Source organism: Simochromis diagramma, unplaced genomic scaffold (assembly GCF_900408965.1).
Source record: "Simochromis diagramma unplaced genomic scaffold, fSimDia1.1 OVJJ01000517.1, whole genome shotgun sequence".
Lineage (NCBI taxonomy): Eukaryota > Metazoa > Chordata > Actinopteri > Cichliformes > Cichlidae > Simochromis > Simochromis diagramma.
This window is the reverse complement of record NW_024387173.1, coordinates 850,882-869,600: the sequence shown is the minus strand read 5'-3', so window position 1 is coordinate 869,600 and position 18,719 is coordinate 850,882. Positions and strand designations below refer to the sequence as shown.

The following is an 18,719-nucleotide window of genomic DNA, read 5'->3' as shown; positions in this document are numbered from 1 at the left end:
GCTTATGGTTTTTGTCAAACATGGCAGACTTGATTGTGAAAAAAACTAAATGTTTTTATCTGCTCAAATTGTGGAAAAAACTTGAAAATTAATATTTCAATATTCAGTGATACTGAAATAATATTTTGAAATTCTCACAATAGCAGGCTGTCAGTGTTTGCTTCCGTTTTTGGAGGTCAAATGTTAACTTTCAAGCATGTTTAGGATTTTAAAACCAAATGAGATATCTTATGACACAAGGCTCTCACTTCCTGTGCCGACATGGAAACAGGATGTGCTGTCTGCCACTAAGAGAAGCATCATCATCGGGATGATGACAAATCCTTTGTGTTCGAGTGAAATCCTGTTTCTTCGTTTCAAGGAAAAACAAACGCACGTATAATTATGTGGTAATATGCAACTGATTTTATAGAGGGCTGCAAACAAGCTGTGAAGGACATAAACATGTATGCGTACATGCAAACGTATGCAAGTGTATTTGAAACTTTACGGAAATAAGTGAAATAACTGAAGTTGTTCTGTATTTGTCAAAGCAAGATTGGCAGCAAACACTGTATAATCTGTGCACAGGGGACTGAATACAGACTGTTTCGTTGTGGAATGAATGAAAAGTACAGACCTGTGCGTGCAGCGATGTGAAGTATTGTATTTGTACAACCGAGCAGAGTGAGCTTTACAGAGCTGCAGAGTCAAACAGAAAGTTTCCACACAGCAGCCGGGAAAAGATTGTACAGAGAAAACAGACGCGCATCAAACCCCAAAGTTAATGCAACTTAACTAACTTCGTTAAAGCTGAATGGGAAGCCGTGTGAATTCATGAGTAAACAGGATGTCGCCTGAGAGCACCTCACTGAAGCCTTTTCCACGTTTCTTGGGACAAAAACTCGAACGGGAAAACGACTTTCTACGTGAAATGAGATGAAAGCATTGATCACGAATCACAGCTCCGTGTGAATTATCACGATCAAAAGCATCGTTTGTGTCCAAAACAGATGCAGCTCCAATCAACTGCCTCTGGTCAAATACAAAAAGACATTTAAATGGCTGTTTGATTTTAGTTAATGTGAAATAGGTTAAACAGAGAGGGGGGGATCCGGATCCTAGATCTAACAGTCATTATGGTCGGACAGGATTGGATGACCGAATTAAAAGAAGAAGAAGAAGAAGGGAATCTAACTGTTTGTGTATCGGACTCACCGGCTACGACCTCGATCAGAATAATAGTCTCTCACGCGGTGGACAACGAGAAGACCCGGGGACGAGACCTTTGAGCAAGCACGCAAAATGGAGTGAGGGGGGGGGGGTCTACTCTGAAGAACCCGCTGATTTGAAGAAACAAAACGGCCATGACGACTGAATTACCCTGTCAACTGAAAACGAGGCGGTATAACGTAATAAGAACAATTTCATGAGCGGAAATGGGCGTTTTTATTGAGCTGTAAACTCCTTGCAGTGGGCTATTGTTTGGAAATGTTGTGTTTACAATTAGGATGAAGTGGCATCAAGATTTAGAAGTCAGAAGTAAAAGCAGCACAAGGATGTAGGCGGAACTATGTACTCTCTAAAACTGTTACTCTTAAGTCAACTTCCTTTTTATCCGTACAAATCCTTTAGACAAGAATCATCCCGCCTCATATGCTGTACGAACATTTTATTTTATTTTTCAAATCTCACACTGCCGCATTTAAATCTTGGCAATGAAGCCTAAAATGACATAAGCTTTGTGTTCTGCTTGTGATTGGAGGTTGCAAAGTAAAACAGCCCACAGTAAATTTGCTGCATGCGGCTTCTGTCCTCTTCTCCGACCCATTACCGCCACCAAGCGGCTGACTCAGGTCGCTGCACTGTTTCGTTAGGCCTGAAAGAGGAAGTCAAGGCCTTCAGCCGGGAGGCCTGTCGAGACGCAACAGTCTCAACCAAGTAACGCAGAAACGTAATCATTTGCCTGAAATAAAGTACTTAAAAAAACTTTTTTCTTCATAAAAAATATTTAAATAATGGCTTTTGACTTTTTCATTTTTCTAAACGGCCCTTTTCGGCGGTCATATTTCTTCGTTATTAAATGGATAACTTATAGAAAATATTATCTAGATTATTATCACGCATTAAATAATATTATTTTATAAAATTTATACAATTTAATTTGTAACAACCCACTCATATTCAACGCATATTTCGATTTTGTATTAAACAAACAAAGAAAAACACGTTTTTGAGTCGTTTAACGCACCAACACAGCTGCTAATATTACACGCCCTGGTTCGTGCATCATTGGTTGTCGGGGTCAGGTATGGCACACCGGTCTGTAGGTGAGTCAGCGAAAAGGGGACAATTTGGATCCGTTTAAACACGGGAGTCAGATCCACCGAGGCCCGCACACGCTGAAAAATCCGAGCCTGGTCATCGAAACGGCGAACGATTTTTCAACAGTGACCAGCGTCCATATGGAGCAAACGCTCCATCCACTGACGAGTGGAAATTAATTCACTGCCAGCCGCGCCGGAGTGTCGCGCGGCAGGAAAGTTCACAGGCTACCGGAGGTCCGACAAGGACGCGCGACCGGCTCATTCACTTCTCCATCAGATGGAATACAATGCGCGTTCCCGGCATGTGCACGCAGTCTTATACACTATATGGACAGATCAGACTTAACGTGACGACACCTGCAGACTTTAGACTGACATAATAAACCAAATCATTCCCCTCTTTATAAATATTTCATCTCATACTGTAAGGCTTCCCGGTTTTCCGATTGATCACGTTAATGATTGTGATTATTCGATTAAAAGATGTCGCTGCAGTGTAAACGCCCACGTCCTTGTTGTACAACTTTAGCCTACTTTCACGACCAAGGCATTTAATCACTCTCCATTTAAATAATCTGCCTTCCCCCCTTTGTTTTTAGAATTCAGTATATTAAAAAAAATACAAATTCCTCCAAGTAACGTAACGTCCTTCCATCCCAGTACAGCGGTCTCTTATCACGTGGCTTCAGTCCTGACTGACTGGAACCTTTAAGATATAATACATGCTAACGTTAGAGAGACAGCTTTTACCCACAGAAAGCTAAATGCAAACACCCTAAAGTGCCCATTACTTCATATGGGGCAAACCTGAGGTTTGAAGCACCTTACCATTCAATGATTTTCTTTTCTTATACTTATCAGACTAACATTCAAGCTGCACTGTGCCGCTTGTTTTCACATTCATCTGGGCAGAAAAGGTTATCACCTGGATGTATTTGACATCAAATCCTAGTATGAATTTGGACAAGAATGACTTGGAGTATTGAACTGTCATATGAAAAGTCATAGATTTAGCATAAGGACTTTCTGGCAAAGTCAAAAAGTCTTTGTGGGGAAAACCTTTGTGGCTTAACTGTTAAACTACAGACACTTACCTGAAGACCATTTGTCATGTGACCATGTCCATGCAGAAGACCAGGCATCTTCATCTGATTAGCCATTCATTCAAAAAGTTCACTTTTATTTGAATTAAAATATAAATCAGTGCTTTGGTGCATTTCAGACAGTGATGTGATGAGCAAACAGATGTGAGAAAGAGCTACACATTTGTTTGCTTTGCTCTCCTTTTCTCCCCCAAAATTCAGAAAATAAACACGCCAAATCCATAAACCCATCATTAAAAGTTTATGGAGGTCACAGAACGAGAGAAATGAAATGCTGTTTTTCCACGGAGGTCTTTAGAAATATAACAACAGTCCTCTGCTGGGCATTACAAAGAGCACAGGTTTAACCTCTGAATATTTCAAACATAAAAATCCACCTAAATGCTACATAATCGTTTAAATTAACCCACGTCTTGCAAATATACACACCCCTGCATAGGTCACTAAGAAAACACAGCAGACTGGACTGATGTTAAACAGCAGCATATTACAACTACCTCATTTACATCACAGGTCCGATTCCTCGGGTCCCATTTTGCTCATGTGTGGACTATGATGACAACGATGAAAACTTACTTATTCTGCAATTGTAGCTGCATCACAGTCTTCAGCAGGGGTTGGCTTTTCTGTCACACAGAATTGAATACTTTCCAAAACTTCAGGCAACTTTTAGACTCTGTAAAGTTGAGCGTGATCTCTCAACAGCTGCTGTTGAGCAAAGCAGAAATTCTACTTCCAAGTCAAATATTTACATCTATGTCCTCTCTGTGAGAAGAGCAGCACTGATGGTGATAATAATAAAACATTTTATTTGTATAGCACTTTTCTAAATACTCAAAGACACTTTACAAGGATAGAGAAAGCAACAATGAAAACATATGAATAAAAATAGAAACAACTTTAAAAAGAGAAAATACAATGTCAGTAGAACTGTGGGTATTTCAATGAACACCATGTTAGCGAGAGATAATCTAACAGAACTACATACTGGAGCCAGTCTTTCACTGTCAGATTGGACTAAATTCTTATTAACTTGGCCAGAAGTGATTGGCTGCTTACTGAAATCTAGGCTTTAACTAAACCCTGGGAGTAGTGAGTCAGGTGGTGTCTTGTGTGTGTTTGATTTTTCCCTACAGGAGCTGGAGGTGTGTGGGAGCCAGGCCCGGTGCGACCGCTAAGTCACTGGTGATGGCGTGAGCGAGTGGTGGTGGGAGGGGGTGGCAATGTCACATCTTTACAGCAGACACAGCTCTCGGTAGAGGGGTGGAAGTGAGACCGTGATAATTATACAGCACTTCTTCAAATGCTTCAAAGTGAAAGGAACAAACCTGGTAACAGTCAGTTTGGAACAAAAGGGATGGAGGCTCGCTGTTATCTTCTAGATTTGATTCCCAGCCAACATATTATTAAAACTACAATAACCACAAACCACCAGTTTAGAAAAAACGTGAGCTTTCAGTTGTGTGTTAAAAGAACAGCGCCCCGACTGTCCTTGTTCGGTGGCTTCAGTCTCCACAGCACACCTGAGCTGAGCGGGCAGGAACAGGGAGACATGGGTTTTTTGCAGAAATGTTTCTTTTGTGGTCCTTGCTGAGAGAACGGAATTCATTACACCTCCTAACGCACAATATACACAATGTTCGTTCTGGAGCTCGTCCGAGGGGCGGGTGAAAAAACAAATACAAAGAAACTGTTCATGTTTCCCCCGTCCTTACTTTTTCCAGAAACCTCATTGGACGAAAAAATAAAATAAAATGTTATGTTTAAAAAACTTTAACAATTATTTTTACAACTTGGCGCCAGGAATCCATTATCATTCATGGGTTTGGAACACACTCTTAATAAAAATAGGCTTCATTTAACATACGGAAAAGGTGGTGGGAGACACTACTCATAATGGGAAGGATAAATATTTCATAACTAGGGTGATAGAGGAGGACGAGGGAGATAAATTCTTAGTGAGGACAGATTAGGAGACAGACATTTTAACTTATATCCAGTACATGGCATAGATCATACATGAGGGTCAAGGCAACACATCGTTTTAAACCTAACTACTCAGTAATCAATCTCAACTAGTTCTCAACGGTGCCCTCCCCCAATCCCAAACAACGTTCCAGAGGAGGACTGAAGGAAAAGGCAGGCGTCCGGCAGTCGTCCGTCCTTGACGCTGGATCTGAGAGGGTCAGGGTGGAGAAGGAGGGTGTGTGGTCATAGATGTGACGCGAACAGGGAGGTGTTGGTTCCCCAGGTGTCTCATTGGTTGTAGAGGGAACGCTGTTCCCAGGGCATGGCCTGGATGGTGCGTGGCACGGGGGAGGGCTTGAGTGTGGGCGCTCCGTTCGGATGAAGGGAGTGGCCGATGGGGTTGATGGTGGTGAGGGGTCGCTGGGGGGGCAGAGAGAAAGTGTCCTGGTGCTTCGGCTGGAGAGGGAGGTGGAGAGACAAAGAATTGTGTCACTGGTGCAGAAAAAGAGTCGGTGGATAAAATAAAACGACAGTCATGAATAATGCAGTGGATGTACGAGTAGAAGGCAAAAGGAAAGAAGTCACAGCGATGCATGAACAGTGGAAAAAGCCACTGCAAGGGCACAAAACACAAAAAGCAATGGCGGTGCAAAAGCTGCAACACAACACCTGACTGCTGTGATATATATCCTCCCTTCTTACTCAAGTGGAATTAAACCATCAGGGCACAGTAACTCGTACCGAGAGTTAACTCCATTTTTGACTTGCTGTGGGAATGTGCACGAGTGGACGCGCTACACAGAAGGAAACGGGCAATGTTTCCTGATTTAATGACGAGAGCTTAGTTTTTGGTCGACAGTATTTCTTGTTTTCGTTAGTTTCCACACTGACTTTGTTTATTTTAGTTTACCATTGAAAAATCTTTGGTTATTTCACTGCTTTACTTCATGAACACTCTTACAGGTGATACTAGAACAAGAGCCCGTGTTAAATAAACTTCACAGTCAGTCCTGTTGATGTTATCATTTTTATAAACAGCATGTTGAAACACTCGACCACTCTATGAAAGACTAAGCCTGGACAGTCTAATACAGGGGTCAGCAACCTTTAACACCCAAAGAGCCACTTGGACCCAGTGAAAACTCTGGGAGCCGCAAATACTTTTTGACATCTAAAATAAAGATAACACTGTATATATTGTTTTTTACTTTTATGCTTTGTGTGAACAACTAAGGTGTGCTGCTTATGAAATCCACGAAGTGCTACAGAGAAAATTACATTTTATTTATGTAATTAACACATTTTGAACTCTTAAAGAAATATAACAAAAGGAAAGACACCCAGCTGAACTAAAATAATCCATGTAGTAAACAAAAACTGTTGTGAGCCGCCACCCTTATATCGCCTTTGGGCTTTTGGAGCCTTGACCTGACTTTTAAAAAAATAATTGGAAAAAAAGCACTATGCTGCTAAAAAATAGATATTTGCAAAATTCTGCCTAAATATGTATTTTACCTGGTTAACGTGTGTGGCGGGGCGTGGTCTGCAGCGCCGCTGCAGGGGAGGAGGACGCACCTGAGCGGCACCCACAATCACGCCTCAACGTCTGTGCTATCTATGCTGTTGTGTTGGTGTGTGTCGGGCTGTGAGCTGAAAAGCTACAGCCGGCTGTGTGTGTACAGCAACCGTGTGGGAAAAGCACGTTCATGCAAACATCGTCGGGTCTGCCGTGATATGTTTACAACGGGACTTCTGTTCCTGAACCTCTGCGCACAGCGTCTGCAAATCGGGGCTGTACGAAGTCACTTTCATCTTTACGCAGGACTGTAAGCTGTCATCTGTGAGGCGTGAGCGGTGTTTGTTTTTAACATAGATCACGGTGGAGAACAGCTGCTGATATAATGTGGATCCGAAGATCCAGAACTGGCCTACCTGGGGTTGAAAGTCTCGATAAATGCACGGCGTTTCGGCGAGTATACCGGCTTCCGCGAGTGTGACGCTTATTTTGAGCGATGAAAAAATAATAGAATATAATTTTATTTTCATATTTCAAAATCACAATAATCTTCCAATTTAGAAGTACAAGTTAAAAAAGAACTAACATAAATAAAATACACTTCAGCTAAATACTTTTCCCAAACCATGCGGAGCCGCACTATAAGCACTAAAGAGCCGCAGGTTGCCGATCCCTGGTCTAATAAAATAATGGCACCAAAGTGGAAGAAGAAGGCTGTGGGTTCAAATCCTACAGTCTTCAGCAGGTTTTCTCATTTCTTTAGATAATATGACAAATTATAGCAGCATAAATACATTTTAAATACTCCAATCCTATTTGTATGCCTTGTTTAGAAGAACTAGGCATTTATTCTTTTAATCATAAACTACTCCAAAGAAGGAAAACCTTTACATTTGACTGTAAAGTTAACTTGATGATTATTAATTCTGAGACATAAAGAACTTTTCTGTGTTCATTTACAAGAGGAGCCTTATGGAAGCAAGCACATTTATTAATAGAGCCACTGGTTCTTTATCATCAGCTAAGAAACACTGGCTTTCTCTTGAACTTTTAGCCACTAACGCAGCACCGCTGAGCAGCTGACAGAGCAGATGTAGTACTGTACTGCTTTTAAAAGGTTTTCTACACAAAGACTTAACAAAACTGTTTTTACACTGATTTTTCTGCCTTTCATTCACAGGTCCTGACTGTCTGACCCGGAACATGTTCCTCCAGGGTTTTTAGAAGTGTTTGCAACAGATCTATGTTGCAGATGTCCAACTTTTTTAAACTTAGTTTTGGACTGCTGTATGAACATGGATGTCATAAATATGTTTCAGTATGTGATGGTGTAAAGCCTAAAATACAACATGGAAACGTGCAACACAAGCTCACAGGGTGACTGGTGTGAAAGAGCAGAAGGCACAGCCCCAGGTTACTAATGTTAGAGAGCCTCATACCGCCAGTGAAGGTCCACAGGTCACAGCCCACGACAAAGGATCACCTTAGCAGCCACATTTTAGCCTGTTTTCTTTGCTGGCTGACTAATTGAAAAATGAAATTTCTACCATAATTGGAGGCCGTTAGTAATAAACATCCTTCTTATGGAATGTCAGTATTTGATTCAATACAATGATTAAGGTTTAAATTAAAGCCAGGAGTGCTGCTCAGATGGGCTTATCAGCTGACAGGACATGGAAGAAGATCAGCACTAAACTGGCTTTATTGTTTACAACCAAGCAATGACTGAAGCCCTTTACTCCTGTATTGTTACAGCATTACTGTAAAGACCAAGTTAACACTAACATGTAGTATAATAATACACTAGAGTCAGTCAATCACTGCCTGGGTACGTGAGGTTACAGACTGTGAAACTACCTGGATTCTTTTAATAATTTTCCTTAAATTAGAAAGCTTAGAGTTTTACATCCTAACCTAAGTTACAAGTGACCACGTTGAGCAGAGGGTCAGCTAAAGGTCAGCTCTGAATCACACCCTGTACAGTTATGAAGGGGGAAGCTATTCACAGACACCCAAATCATTTTTGTACCATGCTGTAAAACCTGTTCATTTCATTTCTGAAGTTGAGCGTTCTAACACGGGACTCAACCATCGTTGGCACGATGAGAACTTCTTCCTGTTACCCAGTAATAAACTCTAAAAGCCTACAGTTGTTCTCTTCGGACAGCGCTTTAAGATCCAGTGTGGGTCACGGATTCGCCGCTACAGAACTTTCCCAGTGTGAGCACTTCACAGAGAGTGGACACTGAAGGAGAGCATCTTGAAGTCTGGCTCAGTGGTAGCTTTGCGCAGTTCTGCTTACACAGCTGAAAATGACACGTACAGTTAACTGACACTAATTTGGCGTTGTGCAGACAGACGGTCCGCTTCACTTTGCAAAGAGGAAGCCACAAACTTGCCACCTTTATCATAACAGAAACTCATTTCTGTCTCTTAGAGATGAAACTGTTTCCCAATAGCAACAGAAAATGTTTCTCTGCGACTTTGTCAAGAGTGAGAAAGACCTGTGAGGAGAAGCTCCTGGTAGAGAGAGTATTACAGCACTAGTCTCTCTCTCCTGGTGTTATTAGGTAAGATAGAGGAAAGGCAGCTAGCCAGCAGAAAGCAAACAGCGAGTGTGTGGCGGTGCTCTCTCATACCATGGGGTTGGCGCTCAGCCTAGTGTATCCTGAGCTCATCTCCTTTACCTCAGGCACCAGGGGCTGAAGAAGGGAGTAGGAGGAGGACGGGGTAGCACTGGACGAGGAGACGTGTTTATTGGAGGACGAGCTCCTCATGTTCTGCTGGCTGGCCTGAGAGGACACTGAGCTGGGGCGGCCCTGCTGAGACACAAAGAAAGCTCGACGTAAACGCCGACAACAACAGAGCTACGAAGAAACAATCGCTCACCAGAGCTCCTCCTGACATTACCTGGTGGGGGTCAGGAACAGACTGACTAGCCACGCCCCCACCCTGCCCTCCTTGGGACATTGGTGAGACGCAGTGAGAGGGGAGAGGTTCCGGCTGGCCATGTCCGCCATGCGGTTGCATCATGGAGTTAGCATTATTCTGCTGCTGTTGCTGTTGTTGCTGCTGGCGACGAGGTGTAGCTGAGAAGTTGGAGCGACGACCGCCGGACTGGATGGAAGCAAGGGTAGGAGAGAAAGACACAGGAAAGGGTGATTGTACCTGTCGTTAGACACGCTGTTAAACAGAAGAGGTGACAGATGAATGTGATGTTACTGTCGAGGTTGGTCTCAAACCTCTTGTGCTGTTCAGACCTGATTCTTCCACATCTATCTCACACCTTTCACTGCCCTGTCTAAACCTATTAATATGATGAAGATGAAGTGGTAAAGTTACACACACACCCACGCACGCACAAACATATACACGCGCGCACACACACGCACACATTCAAACAGAAATTCAGTATTTCTATTAAGGTTGCCGCTCCTAAAACGGGACAGTCGACTCCAATCTCGTCTCTGTCATTTAATCACGGAAGACACCGTCGTCTCATCGTGCCGTCCTCCAACCCCGACAGCGTCAGGATTTCTGCTGACATTAGTTTAAACCTAACATGCTCTCTGACGGTTTCCCTGAGCAGCACATAAATACCTCTCACCCATACCTTTGCCTCCTCACACCTCTAACAAAACGAGCTATTTTATGGGAATTTGTGGTTGGTTGATTTTTTTGTCTGTTTTACAACCTTCTCATCTTTGTGGATATCTCTCATATTTACTTTTGTCTACTGTTATACAGAGCAGTGACATGGAAGTGAAAACAAATGCGAATGCATGAGATTCGGGCAGTATTAAAGTATGTTTGAGTATTTAGAAATACAAACACTAATGTGTTTTTAATAATGAGATATTAAACTGTAGCATTGGGATTCTGTATTGTGCTGCCATGGCAACAGTAAGTACAAACAAAGTAACTGTTGCACTGAATTTAGCCCAGCTGATAAAGGTGAGCCAGTCAGGAACAAAGCTGCGTGACTTCAGCCCGCTGACGTCTGCTGCTCCAGCAGCTGTCTTCAGCTTTAACAGCCAGATGTTTCCTGAGCTGCTGATTTTCTAATCAGTAACAGAAATTTAAATCGACATGACTGAGCTTGTCTGAAAGCTTAATGTAGCCTGTGCTAAATTACAGTTTGGGCTACATACTAAATATTCAAAATACGGCCTTCCACAGCAGGAAAACCACACATATAATCAATACATTACAAGCTGCAAAGCACTAGAGATCAATGCACTGATAGGGCGTTTTCACAAACTCTCAGATTTAGTCCATTTAAACCAAAGTCTGGACAGTGTTTGACTTTGATGCTATTTATTTGTGTGAAAAGACAGTTATAATTCCAGGCGTGGACCTTTGGAGTAGCTGGTCTCAGCCCTGTTCCATCAAACTCTAGAACAGTTACCTTGATGGTTAAAACATGATCCGACCTCAACCCAACTACTAGTTATGGTAGTTGGATGCAACAGATGTCCAGTACACTTTTGCCCATTAAGTAAATTAGGAGCTATCCACTAGTCCACAATTCAACACCAACTTCCTGTTTTTACTTGTGTCTGCACAGACCTCAGACATATCTGGCAGACTGAACATCCTGATGTGGTTTGTAGTGACACATTTTGGCTCGCCTGCTGTTTTCTGTGTATGAAAAGAAATCAAACCGTGGGAAAACGCTACAAGTACACAAACATATCAACTGATTCAGACCAAAGTAAATAAACCACAGGTCTGAGAACAGCAAAATTAGAAGTTGTTTAAAATAATAATTTAGCTCATGGCCTCTTTTGGTATCAATATTTTTTTTTTTGTTTCCTTAATTTGCTTCTTTCTTTTCTGCAGTTTCCAGGACTGATACCGGCTGATGCTTGTTAAAATCTGCTGATACGTCACTGCATCCCTACAAGCAATGCACACTTCAAGCAGAGATGCTGCTCAATATTCACCATTCATCAAACAGCTGTGCAAGGCTGGGGTAGACTTGTGGATGTGTTAGCTCTCCCTGGCAGGGTTTGCACTGGATCTCATTTTTGCTGGTTTGTTTTGTTTTTTTAAAGAAGATGACTGCAGTAGTCTTTACTGTTCCATACTTGTGCTGTTTTTTCAGTTACCTCTGATCTCACAGCTCCACAAAAAGGTCAAAAGGTTTGCTAAGTAAACTGACGTCAACTCTACTTAAATATGGTCAAAGAAGTATTGTTACACACCTGCACGCCAAAATAAGTGGAAAAAAGTAGAACCCATAAGGCTGTGCCTGCTGGTCACCGTCTCTACTTTTGATTGGATTGAGACGTGTCCCATGACTAAGGTTTAGTTTGAGAGTTCGAACATTGATGCTAGTACTAGCTGAAGTTATCCACTTTGGCCACCTTGCACTCCATCTCAAATATCAGCAGTCAAGTGTTAGGAAAAAAAAGGACTCAAATATTTCAAAGATTTTAGATGTTATAGTCAACAGCAAGCTCCAAATATGGAATCCAAAAGTGTAGAGTATACATTCTGTGAAGACAGCGCCAGGAAAAAAGATCCGATCTAAAAAGAACATTGTGATGGTTTTTTACTAAAGAGCCGCGCGTACATCAGAAGCAGGCTGCATCAGGAATTTGATCCTGGCCATCACGTCTAAAATGCCCGTATGCGCTGGTTCTCCCTGAAACTGCCGATTCTGCCTCACACGCCACATTCACACACATGCTCACTCACGCTCACACCAACCTGGTTTTTGGCCGCGGCGCTGCAGCGGTGCTGGGCCAGGTCCAGCATGGTTCGGTAGCTCTTAAAGCAGGACGGGCAGTTGAATCGGTTCTTATGAACCAGCCCCATGCACACACAGACACACACAGACACACACACATAAGTTTGGATTACTGTACTTGTTAGGAAAATCAGCTGAAATGTATTCATTCTCTGTCATCTGAGCCCTGAGCCTTTCCCTAATCTCAGCCTAACCCTAGTCTAACCCTAGTGCCGCGGCACACTTCCACTACAGGAAGACTGGATAAACATTCTCCCAAGCAGGTCAGTGGAGAGAGGAAGGAAAACACAGTACAAACTACACTGTATTGCATGCACACACACTTCAGTGTAGAAAAAGTCCTAGCCATACACATCAACATCCATACATGCCAGTGTTCCCACTAATATACATATACATACATATATTATTATATATATATTATTGACCCCCACATCTGTTCCAGCAAAATCAAGGAAACGTCTTTACAAGAAAAAACATAACACATTTTCTGAAAAATTAAAGTCTTCATTACTCTTCACTTCAAATATTCACCCAATGCAAAACTGGTGTGACACAACAGATAAAGCGTCAGTAGCTTTAAATGAGTGCATCACTAATGTTAAAGGTTAACAGCTGTAACATGAGTGAAGAACAACATAACATACGTTTTGTTTGATTAGACAATAAGTGTGTTTTTTGTCTGTTCAGGAGCATCTCTATCGAGCTCTAGAGCTACTTGAACGTAAGGGGAGTAAGGGGTAAAAAAAATGATATAAATAATCTTTCATATTGTTCTTTATGTTTTATTAAAAAAGATGCTAGCTCTGTTAGCAAAGTGTAAGCTACAGCATACCAAAGCTACAAGTCAGGATCTCCCTGCTGCTGCTTCATCATTTGAGTCTTTTAATCGATGACGTGAGGGACGACACTAAGTTGCAAGATTACTCTTTTAAGAGGTTAGCTAATGAGTGCGATGTTATTCCACAAACTAGTTACTGGGAACAGTTGGTTTACTAATGTGTATTTTATGTGCATAGTAAAGCTGGGAGTTTGTAACAGAGGACCCAGCAGATACAATAAGGTTGGCTTACATGGAGCTCACATTACATCAGTGCATTGAGCTAGCAGGGTCTGGCTTTTTCACTCTTATGCAGGTAAACTTGCTTTATGACCAACTAAAAGCTAAGCTGTAATAACTGTTAGTTTCTCTGATGATGGTATAGCATTTTATCATGAAGGTGATCACACAGAACAGCTTTGTATTGATGTGCAGTGTCCCTTATAGCAGTGGTCCCCAACCCCTGGGCCATGGACCGATACCGGTCCATAATTCGTTTGGTACCACGAGTTGAGGATCGAGTGGGAAATGTATGGTTTTCAGGGTTTTTTACCGTTTTTATCGTTATTTTGTTATAGTTTTTATCGTTAACTCAGTTCCCTGGGTCTTTTCCCGTGTGTTATGAATAAATCTTCTTCTTTTTTGGTACTGGTTTTATTTTGTTGTATTTATCCACGACACTTTAAAGGCCGGTTCATGAAAATATTGTCAGACATAAACGGGTCTGTGGTCCAAAAAAGGTTGGGGACCGCTGCCTTATAGTTAAGAGGACAAATGGACCCAAAATGCACAACTCCCACAACACATCAACACAAGGGTCAAAGGGTCAATTTGTAACCAGTCTGTGTATTCATTAATTCATGCTAGGAAAAAAGAGAAAGCAGACTTCCCTTTAATGATATTCTATATTGCTCTACTTGTGTAATTACTTTACCACTGAAAATAATCCCTAACGAACTACATTTCCTCCTGTGAGTAAAGTTTAACAACTACGATACCCAGGTGTTTCAGGAAAACACTGAGCCTTTTTCTTTTAGATCACGCTGTAGAATAGACACACTCATCAGTGGGATGTGTTTTTGTAGCAAAACAAGTCACATTTAAACGCAGCTGCATTTTACATTTCTTTCAAATACAACACAAAAAACGGCTTCGAGAGAACTACAGTGTTAGTCACATCAGTTAAGCCCACGCTATCATCAGAAACACAGACCTACCTGGTTGGACGCAGCAGCGCTGCAGCGATGCTGAGCCAGCTCTAACATGGTTCTGTAGCTCTTGCAACAAGAGGGACAGTCAAAGCGGTTGGGCCCATCGTCGTGGATCCTCTGATGGTTACGGAGGTACCGGGCCAGGCGAAAGGCCTTCCCACACAGGTCGCACATGTAGCGCTTCTGACCGTGGATTCGCATGTGGTTGCGCAAGGACATGTAGTTGGTGTAGGGCTTACTGCAAAAGTCGCACCTGGGTTTTGGAGTTGAAAATGGCGTGAACATTAGTAACAAGGAAAGGAGGAGAATGTTTCATGCATTTACGCAAACAAGCCTCACGTCCCAACCTGAAGTCTCCGGTCTTGTGGGTGAGTTTGTGGTTCAGCAGGGAGCTGGCGTGTTTGTAGGCGCAGCTGCACAGGTCGCAGACGTACGGCCTCTCGTCTGATTCCATGTCATCTGACACTGTTGTTGCTGGTGGCGGCGCCGGTGCTGGTGCTTGGGACTCCATAGAGAGCCTGGAGCTGGAGAGCGACGCTGAGGAAAGGCTGGAGCTGGAGAGCGATGCTGAGGAGAGGCTGGAGGTGGAGAGGGCTGCTGAGGATGAAGGAAGCTGATCGCACCAGCTGATCGTTGAACTTGGCTGTGACGGTAACGTTAAAGGAAATGTTAACACTAACTACATTCATACATTAAAGAAGAATGAGCAAAAATTCCTCAACAGCAACGCAAAAGACTCATCGATAAGTGCAAACACTTGATTGCAGTCACTGCAACAAAGGCGCAACCACTGACTGCGAATTACTTTCTTATACAGGGCGAGGTTTTCTTCCCTTAAATGAATTCATCATGCAAAAAATTCAATCATAACACTTGTTCATAGCACTGGATATTCTTGATATTTAATTCATCATTGACCTCCTCTCTCTTTCTGACCACTTGAAACACCTGACAAACCTGCACATGCAGCTGCCTGGTGTGATATGTGGATATCTGGGATGATAGACAGTTCTGAGACAAAGCTTTACACAAGAAAATTGCTAGAACACAATTCCAGCCAATCAGAGCCCAGATCTGACATAGCTTCAGTACCTAGTGGGAACATCTAAACACTTCAAATAAAGGGTACAGCCCTTCTTAAATATTTATTACTATGTATTAAACTTAAACAACATTTAATTATATTTGCATTAAATGACAGCTAACGACTCTTATTATGTATTTAATACATATAATTTTACTCTTTCACGCATACGTATCTTCACATAAGTTCAATCAGTATGTTGAGAGTAAATTCTGAAAAACTACTGCAGTACCACATGTAGAACTACACTGTGGGCCTAGAAACACTAGAACCAAACAGACACACAGATTCTGTGGAGACACTAACAACTCAAAATCCTCAGGTCATTCATTAGACTGACACCAAGCGTAGAGCAGAATGGAGTAATTAGATAAATCAACGCTTGTGATGTTTTGACAGTTCAAACACAGGCCTAATATCAGCCTCTAATGTGTATCCCTAAATAAGATGTCATCTATCAATGGGAGTCTCTGTTTATCTGTTGTGCCACATCAAGTTTTCCTTGCCCCCTGCCACAAAGGGGGTAATTAAAGAAAGAAAAAAAACCCGCACACATTACAGCAGCAAAATGATGATTTTAATGCTCAGTATCACTATGATCATTCTTACAGCTAGTGCATCCCAAAAAAATTCACTACGTTAGTTGTAAGAGTCTGAGATGAACACCAGAACTGTCTGCTTGTGTGACAACTTGTTTTTTTCACCCCCAGAGTGACTAAAACATCAGGACAAACACAGAAATGTAAACATTAAACTTCCATATTTGGCACTACATGTTTGAGATGCTACGTGACAACACACCAGCAAGCGTTTTATTGTTTTTACATATCAACTCCTAAGGAGCTTCTGTGGAAGAGTATACACTGTTAGACAAATATCACGCTGGTGTGTCCACTTTACACTGTTGGACACTAAGGGAGAGAGGGAAGGAATACAGAGTGACACACCGCAGAACGACTTCCACAAGTCACAAATCACAACAGATGCCTTGGACCTAAAAGCTACGGGACGCTATGGGAGCTACAGTGAACTCAACGGTTCATACCCCGCAGGCCGTCCCACAGACTATTATGTTCTAAAGATTAAAGTGTGGTTGTGGTCGCTGATAACCTGTCGGAGACTGAATGAAGTGCAGTCCTCCGCGGGGCGTCTTCCGCTCCCGTTTCCTGCGAGGTAGCCAGCCGTGTTTACTTTGCGCTGCTCGCTAATATTGTAGGCCTGATACATGTAAAACTGGTTCCACTGCCCAGAAATGCACGCTTGTTTTGGTCTTACACCAAAGACAGGTTAACGTGTAGAAGTCTACACATTTAAACTGTTTTTCCAGTCTTGTCGTAATGTGCAAAGACTGCTGCTGGCTAAGCGTACTCGGCTTTGACTGAGACAGTGTTGTGAGAAGTTAGCTTAACCGCGGTGCTTAGCTGCTCCATCATTATTTTCCTAGCAGGTAGTCACTTGGTGTTTCTCTTTCCATGACAGCATGCGTGGACATAAACGTCCAATTTCGCCAAACCGTTTGTGGAGTTGTAACAGAAACGAAATTCAAAAGGAACGAGTTATTAGCTACTTAGCTCTGCAGCTATGAGTCAAACTAGGCCGGAAACCGCTCAGCATGACGTTAGCCGAATGCTAACGAAGCTGCTCTGTGACACAGCCTGCAGCTTCAGCTCACCCACAGACACTCAACCAAAACCCACGTGTAACAGAGAGGCTGCGCTAAATGCTTAGCTGTAAAATTGTCGCTCCACTAGTTATCTGGTGCAGCTATTTCTACCCATGGTCGCTAGCTAACAGTGATGGCAGCTGCTGGCTTTCTTACTCCGGAGTCGTTGGGGTCCTTTTTCCAGAACAATTGAGAGCAGTGGCCGAAAGACTCTGTCGATGTAACATAGTTCACCCCGTTTCTATCTTGGAAGTCTCCATGTGTGCTGCTGGTATTTGTCCGAGCGTACATCGTCGGTTTTCAGATTTTCGACTATGTTTTATTTTTTTAAGCTGAAAAGAAACAGGGCCGCTTTGTCGGGATCTTCTTCCGAAAAGAAAAATATTGTTTCTGTGAAATGAGCGTTTTGGCGGCGGGTATATTGAAGCGTATGGAGCATTACTGCCGCCTCCTGGACCGGAGTATGACAGCGAAATGAACGCATAGACGCTAAATTTCAACCAAAGCTTCATATTTTCTTTGCAATGGTTTTAAGACTAAGCGAGCAGTTTATTTACACATCGGATGCTGACGAAAATCTTTACCATAATGCAGTGTGTGTAATTTTTTGAGAACGAAATGACCCAACAGCTGCCAAAACAATATCATCAACTTTTTGAGGACTGGTTTTATAATTACATGAGAAATACTTTTTAAGTGTTTCTTTGAATTTTTTTGAGTAATAAACATGACAGTATTTCATTTAACGTAATTAACTTATTTACTAAAACTAACAAAGCCACACTAAATTTTACCTTCGTATGTTAATGGTCCAAGTTACAGGCCTACAAGTAATTTCCAGTAATTTTGATCCCTCATAGTTTAAATAGGAAAACAGAACCCATTTAATATGTATAAAAAATTTTTAAGGGATTCTGCTATTGAAACTCCAACATAAATAAGACCAAATGATATTAATGCCCAAACTTGTTCAGAATAAATCCTGTTATTTAGATATGGTGACTTAGTTGCAGCTTTCACAGAGCTTAAATATGCTTACATGTGACCAGTTCCTGTATGTAAAAATGAGTGCTAAAAAGAATACCCAAAAGGAATCAAATTTCAACACTGTCAGTGGGACAAACACCCAGTTAATAATTCACATGACTTCATTAAACATATTAAAGTGACTGTATGTATGTCCCAACTGAGGTTGGACAGAATTCCTATCATTCTGTGTACAACATTTTATTTTTATTTTTATTTTTTTTGTTTCACACATGGTACAGCAGTAATGCATTCCCATACACAACC

General features: G+C 42.0%; 1 protein-coding gene across 4 annotated transcripts; it reads right to left on the bottom strand.

Moving 5' to 3' along the window:
- Window positions 1-4,192: 4,192 nt before the first annotated feature.
- On the bottom strand, window positions 4,193-17,840 carry LOC120744684 (zinc finger protein 646-like). 4 transcript variants are annotated; one of them, XM_040049202.1, is made up of 7 exons: window positions 17,583-17,840; window positions 15,027-15,322; window positions 14,686-14,932; window positions 12,609-12,698; window positions 9,804-10,010; window positions 9,581-9,715; window positions 4,193-5,833 (listed from the first exon to the last, which is right to left on the bottom strand). In XM_040049202.1, exons 1-7 carry the CDS (start codon window positions 17,715-17,717, stop codon window positions 5,666-5,668), a joined length of 1,278 nt encoding a protein of 425 aa, XP_039905136.1. In that variant the 5' UTR covers window positions 17,718-17,840; the 3' UTR covers window positions 4,193-5,665. The 4 variants fall into 4 exon arrangements, with proteins under 4 accessions (XP_039905136.1, XP_039905133.1, XP_039905135.1 ...); XM_040049199.1 differs by having other exon boundaries at window positions 9,533-9,715; window positions 17,583-17,835; XM_040049201.1 differs by having other exon boundaries at window positions 9,533-9,712; window positions 17,583-17,834.
- Between the last annotated feature and the right edge of the window lie 879 nt (window positions 17,841-18,719).

Excerpts from the sequence above, each read along its gene's own strand:
- LOC120744684 (XM_040049199.1), bottom strand. The coding sequence starts at position 17,717 with ATGTACGCTCGGACAAATACCAGCAGCACACATGGAGACTTCCAAGAT. Across the intron at positions 15,323-17,582 it reads AGGACCCCAACGACTCCGGA|CCAAGTTCAACGATCAGCTG; the intron begins GTAAGAAAGCCA and ends TTACCGTCACAG. Across the intron at positions 12,699-14,685 it reads GCGCTGCTGCGTCCAACCAG|AACCGATTCAACTGCCCGTC; the intron begins GTAGGTCTGTGT and ends CTGGTTCATAAG.